Here is a 7,356-nt window from a genome sequence, read left to right as displayed (position 1 = left end):
CTTTTTTCATAGTATAATCTTCACGTGCTTCATCTGAAGCACCCTTTCTGTGTACTCACTACCTAATTTATAGCCAAAGTATTCACTCACTGTCTCTGTACTGTTTCGCTAGCTTAGCTTAGCTCGTAGCCGACTCGTTAGCACCATGGCTACTTCACCTATCCCTCCTGCACTTTCCTGCTCATTGTGTCAGATGTTTAGCTACTCCTCGGCCTCCTTTAGCAGTAATGATACTTGTAACAAATGTAGCATATTTGCTGCTCTGGAGGCCAGGATTACTGAATTGGAGACTCGGCTTCGCACCCTTCATTCACCCGTAGCTAGCCAGGCCCCTGTAGCTGGTGCAGCCGAAGATAGCGTAGGCCCCGCTAGTTGGTCCCCGGCAGACCCCAAGCAGCTGGGGAAAGAGGGCGGCTGGGTGACAGTGAGGAGGAAGTATAGTCTTAAACAGAAGCCCCAGGTACACCACCAACCTGTTCATGTGTCTAACCGTTTTTCCCCACTCGGCGACACACCCGCCACGGGTCAAAATGGCCGAGAGTCCCAGATTTAAACCAAATGGGAGTATCCCCCCAAAGAGGGACAAAGGACCCCCTGGTGATCCTCTAATCATATGAGCCAAGGTGTGAAAGTGGGTGTGGGACCTAATCAGCCAGGGTTTGGCCATTTGACCTTAGAACTGAAGAAGCTTCTCGGATGAGAGGTGAAACGTCTTCAAGCAACTTAAAGAAGTCCAGACGCTTTTCTTTGCAAACTCCTTTGACTACGATGACCTGGATGACTGAGAACCTTCACAGACATGATGCATTGAGTTTTTCCTTTCCAGTCACCTTTCTCACTCAGTATGTGTTAAAAGACCTCTCTGCATTGAATCATATCTGTCTTTATCCTGTTTTCCTTCTCTCACCCCAACCGGTCGCAGCAGATGGCCGCCCCTCCCTGAGCCTGGTTCTGCCGGAGGTTTCTTCCTGTTAAAAGGGAGTTTTTCCTTCCCACTGTCGCCAAAGTGCTTGCTCATAGGGGGTCATATGATTGTTGGGTTTTTCTCTGTACCTATGAAGCGCCTTGAGGCGACTTTTGTTGTGAGTTGGCGCTATATAAATAAAACTGAATTGAATTGAATTGAAATAACACCAGGGTCCTTTTCTAAGTAGCTGACAGCTGGTAACTGTGCAGGGGCGGGTCTAGCAAAGTTATACCAGGGGGCAGGTAGAGCATTAACTGGGAGAGGGGCGCACAAAGAGATACTTTTCTTTCTTATTCTCATTTAAAATGCTTTAATTAAATAATTATCTGAATCTTACAACCAAAGTTTTTATCTGATGTAAAATGTATAGAAATCATACATATACCACCAAGACAGTGTACATTACTGTCACAACAGCGTTTATTTTCATTCAAAGGCTTTATGGCTTTGAATGACTGACTTGAGACTGGTGGGCCGGTCTCTAGTCAATCATTCATTTTTCATCCCAGTCCAGCCCTGCTTGTAGACCTTCTGTGGTGCATTTCCATAATAACCGCTGCAAAACAAGAAGTACAAAATCAGACAGATTCTCAAAGCAGCAACATCCCCAGACTGAAACAACTGAAGATTTAAGAGTTCAACTATAAAAAGTAACGAGGGTGTGTTTACCCTTTCTTCACCGACGCTCTCTTACACGGAGAGCAGAGAAAAGCTCCGCCCAGCATTGCCAGAATGGCTCCAGTCCATCCTATGTAGAGGCCGGTGCCGAGCTCGAACCTGGAAATGACATGACAATTATTAACCACACAAACAGACAGAAATCAGGTTAAACTTAAGTTTCAGGCAGAAAACGGTCAGATTTACTCGTTTTACTTACATTTAAAATGCAAAAAAGATCAAATATAACAAAACAAAATCAGATTAAATTAACATTTAAAGCTGTGTCATATTAGTTTATAGCACCAAAAACAAATGTATTAATGGAGGAATTAAAATAATTATCATTACAAACGATTCAGCTGTCCCTTTTTTTTTTTTTTTTTTTTTTTTGCCTGTCCCGTTTGGCTCTTTTGCCATCAGAATTATTGTCTAAAGGCGAAGAAAGATGCCCAACGGATTTACTTTACCAAATGGACCATCCCAGCCTTGCCATAATGGTCTATTTGATTCACCTTTTATTGTTTATTGTTTATTTTATTTTCACTTGCTGAATAGGGACAGACTTGACTGGGGGAAAGAAAGAGGGAAAGAAAAACAGCGGGGAAGAGGGACGGGAGAAAAGGGCAAAAAACAAAAACCAAAAGAATAAGTAGACAAAAAATACATATATCAATCACCTGGATCACCTGTTGAGAAAGAAAAAAGAAAACAAGCAGAAGAAAACGAGAGCAATAGAATAAACAACATCACAATGATATATGGGAATATGACAGTAAATAATAAATATTAAACATTATTGTGCAGCACGTAAGATCGACAGCGCACCGTGTGCTTTGAGGTAGGAGCCAAAAAGGGTGTAGTTTGTGTGTGTGATCACCCGTGTGTACACCTGTGAGCATGAACGCGCTTGTTTTTAAAAGGTTCTTCATGTAATGATCTGCTAGAGGGTGTGGGGGGCCACTGCCCCGTCCTCCAGGGCATGAAGCAGGTATGGAGGAGATCAAAACTCCAGACATCCAGAGGCCCCCAGAACACAAGAGACCAAGGAAGACCAACAGAGGGGCAGCCGCGCCACTGTCCCAGAAAGAGCTGAGGAGAGCCCCAGATGAGGGGTCACTCAGCAGCCGCGGAGCAGAAGCCAGGGGGGGTTGCAGTGACGTGCCCGTGAGCTCCGCCGGCAGCCAGCTGTGCCTGAGTGACCGAGCCCCAGGCCGAGAGGCTGAGGGCACCCCACCCCTAAAGGGGCCCGAGCGAGCCCCAGGCTCCAGGCCCCGATAAGCAGCCACCAAGGAGTGAGCCGGTGTCTACCTGGACGCCCATCCCCGGACACAAAGAACCACCAACGCACCGATGTCTGAGGGTGTCTGCCACTGGCAGGGGAAGTGGTCAACCAACGTGGAGACAGACATAAAGAGACGCTGTACACACAATCACACTCCCCAAGCGTACTCTAAGCCCCGGGTCTAGGTACCCTTGCCCCTGGAGGGGGAAACTGCACCCAGACCCAGGTGGTGTTACCCTTTTCCCTGTGGTGGGGAGAAGCAGACCGCCCCGACTCTGCAGCAGCAGGGAGGCCCCACATTCCAGACCACAGTCGGATGGCCAACTCCTCCTCCTAGCCCCCCCGCTCCAGCAGGCCGCAGAGACTCAGCTGTCTCTTAACGGCAATCATCCTTTCTTTTTAACTCTGGTATTTCGCGTGAGATCAAAATTCAGCATCTGTGTGGTCAACTTACTTCAGTCCACCGTGGAATGGATCATTGAAGTCCTTAATCACTTCGGCTGCGTACCAGGAAGCAGCTATCATGCAGCAAAGACCTGCAGACACAAGCACAAAGTATTACAGCCTCACTTCCTTTCTTTTTCTTTCTTTTTCCACCACCTGTGAGAGCACTCACAGCATCGCATCACAAGTTTTTACTAAAAAATGTTTCTGTTTCATTTTACTTTTGTTTCGTTTCCACCACACAGCATGTACACTTCGGTGTCTTTTTATTATTTTATACCTCTGACTCAACACTTCCTACAAATATAACATTCAATAAACACTCAGTTTACCTCTTTTAAATTTGAGTTTGATGAGCGTTTTATTGTAGGCTCTTCACTTTGCTATATAGACGACTGTAAGGTGGTAGTTCCTACGTTTGATTGGTGTTATATAAAAAAACACAAACATGAATCCATAAACTTTAACTACACAAGAGAGGAAAAAAATGAGGAAGGAGCTTGGCTTTAATCCTGTGTGAGAGCCAAGCATGAAAACATCATCTCATGCTGCAGAAAACATTTGTGGTTTAACCCTACATAGGGATCATATGAGGGCCTGTACAATCCACGTCCTGTGTTACTCAAGAGGATTGTTTTTATTTTGGTGCCTTTTGGAGAATTCTTAATGCATTATCTAATAAATAGCATGGTGCACTTAGTTATACTAACAGGTCATCCAAAAGTCTGTGCTCCAGTTTTACTGAGTAAAACTCTAGGATCTAATTTGTGTATTGTTCAGCACTAATCTGCAAATATCTGCTTATGTGTGAGAACAACATGGGGAGAAATGCTTCAGGTTTGCAGACTGTACACACACTTCATGTCAGTTTTGCTCATGCAGAAGTGTGTAATCATTTCTTTGATATATCTGTAAATTCATTCAGTGTACAAATGAAGAAACTTCACTGAAACAAAAGAAAGAAGAACACAAAACTTGCAGAGCTTCCAACATCTGTAATACATCTGTATATAATAATCTACAATAACTCTGTGAAGGTTCTCAGTCATCCCGGTCATCGTAGTCTAAGGAGCTTGGAAAGAAAAGCGTCTGGACTTCTTTAAGTTCTTCTTTAACTCAAAGAAGTCCAGACGCTTTTCTTTCCAAGCTCCTTAGACAATCTACAACAACAATGAATGAAAAAATATGCAAATATCTCAAACTTATGATAGTATTTTGTATTTTGTAGTAAATTTTTACCGAGTGTCTTAGAAAATCAATTGCCTTTTCTTGTCTTTCCCTTCAAACAAAGTTTTCTGTTTCAGTGTTTGTGGCATGTGAAGTGACAGAGATAAACCATCACACTCACCAGCGAGGAAGCTCAGGATTCCTCCAATGGTGGCGATCTTGGCCTTGGATTGATCGGTGTTTGAGCCGATCTTGATGCACTTGAGTCCAAGCAGAGCGACAATCATGGAGCCGAGGCCGAGCAGCAGACAGATGATCATCAGGGCACGACAGGCCTGTACATGGACTGCAGACACAGAAAGAAGTCATTAATTATTATTTACATACTTACTTGGGGGGTTTATGGGTAATTCTGTAATTCACACAGAAATAGAGCCTCTGCAGCTCTGTTCATGGAAAACACACCCAACAATTTACCAAACAGATTATCAGTGTAGCTCTAAACGAGTAAACACAAAGAAACTGAGCGCTTGATGGGAACGGACTTTGATTTTCAGTGACAGGTTTGTACTGTGAGTTCTTTCTGTTCATCCCCCTCTTATTACCTATAGCACCGATCTGTGTGACAAACCTGATCCAGACTCGTTGGAATCAATAAAGAATTTATTCTGAAACCTGTTTTTTTGTTTTATTTGATATGTAAACAGTTTTCATGCAAAACAAAGTCGACCTAAGAGCAGACAAAAAAGTTGATGTGGCAGCCTTTCAGTCAAAACCTCAGGCCTGGCAACCAGAAGCGTGAGGCGAGCTGTAATCAAACTTTAAATGTCAAAAAGAACGAAAAAAAGCTCCAGCCGGTGATAAATCCCAGTAAAACCAGTCCTAACTACCCTCGACTCTTTATCTTAAATGTTATATAAAACTAAAGGCGAAATGATAAAACAAAGAAAAAAAAAATATATATATAACCACCTGTTACTGCAAAACTCATTTATATGTTTACATCTTTATTAAACTTTTATTAAAAATACACAAAAGCTAAACTGTTTAAGGAAAAGGAGGAACTGGCTGTAACGTTAGGTGTGTATTTGTGTGTTTTACAGCTGGTGCAGTAATTTATTAACCAAATGACCTCTGCTAATCATTAGAAACAACTACCACACCTCTTTATGAGCTTCAGGGAATTTCAGGAGCAATGGTAGGTAAGCTGGTAGGAGTCAGAGTAATAATGATGATGAGTTTGGTTTCAACAGCCATTTAAACTCAGACAGGTATATAAATATATGACACTAAACACCTTTATGACACTAGTTATATGGACAAGCTTTCTAAAGAAGTTGAAAACTCTCAAAAATCGTAACTTTGAATCTTTTATACTGCAGTATTTCATTAGAGCCTCAATTGCAGGAGGAAACCTGGCATCTCTTTACATCTTTATCACTATGTGGGAAAAAGTGTCGAGAGATTTGATGAGTTTTAAAAACACAAAAAACCATCAAAAATAAGCCTCCTGTCTGCTTTTATAGATAAACCTGCTGAACCGACATTAAAGTCCAAGTAAAGTAAAGAACGAAGAAACAAAATGAGAAGTTTCTTTGTTTCCGCCCATTTTGCTTTCAATAGAGGAAACTCAAAATGGCGTCCAAAAAATATCCTTGTATAACAATTACAGGGAAAAGTCAACATAACACAATCTAATAATAACCATTATTGATTAAGTTAAGATTTTTCTGAAGATTTGGCAACTTTATAACAAACATTTTAATAAGTATCTATTTTCATTTTGATTTTAGGCGGGAAACATCCGGTTGTAAAAACGTCAGCAACCTTTGGACGGCAAATCCTGAAACGATGCCACGCGACATGCTGGCCTATTTTCTAATCAACCAATATGACAAGGTTTCAAAGAGCTTTACAAAGATACAACGCCTTTATAGCTTTACGAGAGATGGAAAATAAGCTGTTTGTCTGGTGGGGCCTTAAAGATCTGAGCACATCCTGTTTCCTGGGACACGACTGCCAAACGGTCAACAATTCAAAGTTTAACAAGTTTTTTTATTCTATTTAGTTATCGCCTGCTTTTCATAGACACTAATGCTGCTTTTTAAAGCGAAATAGAACGATGTCATCAAATATTTATAAAAATGATAAAATTAAATTTGTTATCAGGTTTGATCAGAGTATCTGACATTAACTCTCAACTTGAGATAAGTAACAAGAGGACTTAAGTCTCTGGTCTTACTGGGGAGGGCCAGAGACTCAAAGTCCCGGCATTTGGCGATTCCCGCGCTGTTCTCAACACAGGCGTGCCACAAGTTTTCAGAATGCCTCTGAGAGATGACCGTGCCACTGGAAAAGGTGGAAACCTTCCAGTAGTCGTTAACCAGCGCCGCACCGTTAACCAGCCAGCTGATTATGCACATGATGAACCCGACCGCTTCCACTGCCGTCGACATGGTTACAGGATGTTTCCACAAAAATTACTTGAAAAAAAATACAGCGATGCTCCCAAAAAAATCCAGCTACCACAAATAGCCTAACAACAGCAACGTTTCACAAAGTATTAACAAGGAGTAACTGTGTGTCCTCTAAGCTGAAGCCTTCAGGTAGTCAGAAACAGGCTGGAGGTGATGGAGGCTCTGGTGTCGCTCCTTCAGTTATGTCCTGTTAATCTGACATCTGGTGCTCCAGCACAGGGACTTTACTCTAACAGGGGCCATAAACTGCAGGGCCACTCCTTCTGTTTCCCCCTGACCACACACCAATCGATGGCAATGATAGATAATGTAGTCGAGTCTTCAGCCACACCTGAGTCACAATGATCCACAGGTTTTTA

General features: G+C 42.4%; 1 protein-coding gene across 1 annotated transcript; it reads right to left on the bottom strand.

The window, feature by feature from the left end:
• Window positions 1–1,456: 1,456 nt before the first annotated feature.
• Window positions 1,457–6,976, bottom strand: LOC134616200 (claudin-15-like). Its single transcript, XM_063460930.2, has 5 exons — window positions 6,763–6,976; window positions 4,702–4,866; window positions 3,364–3,445; window positions 1,637–1,744; window positions 1,457–1,523 (listed from the first exon to the last, which is right to left on the bottom strand). Exons 1-5 carry the CDS (start codon window positions 6,974–6,976, stop codon window positions 1,457–1,459), a joined length of 636 nt encoding a protein of 211 aa, XP_063317000.2.
• Window positions 6,977–7,356: the final 380 nt, after the last annotated feature.

Source organism: Pelmatolapia mariae, linkage group LG18, assembly GCF_036321145.2.
Source record: "Pelmatolapia mariae isolate MD_Pm_ZW linkage group LG18, Pm_UMD_F_2, whole genome shotgun sequence".
Taxonomy (NCBI): Eukaryota; Metazoa; Chordata; class Actinopteri; order Cichliformes; family Cichlidae; genus Pelmatolapia; species Pelmatolapia mariae.
This window is presented reverse-complemented; position numbering and strand designations above follow the sequence as displayed.

What these genes read in the sequence shown, in the direction of transcription:
- LOC134616200 (XM_063460930.2), bottom strand. Translation starts at nt 6,976, where the DNA reads ATGTCGACGGCAGTGGAAGCGGTCGGGTTCATCATGTGCATAATCAGC. An exon ending in TGAGTCTCTGGCCCTCCCCA is followed by an intron (nt 4,867 to 6,762) that starts GTAAGACCAGAG and finishes CTGTGTCTGCAG; the next exon opens with TCCATGTACAGGCCTGTCGT. An exon ending in AATCCTGAGCTTCCTCGCTG is followed by an intron (nt 3,446 to 4,701) that starts GTGAGTGTGATG and finishes TTGTGTCTGCAG; the next exon opens with GTCTTTGCTGCATGATAGCT.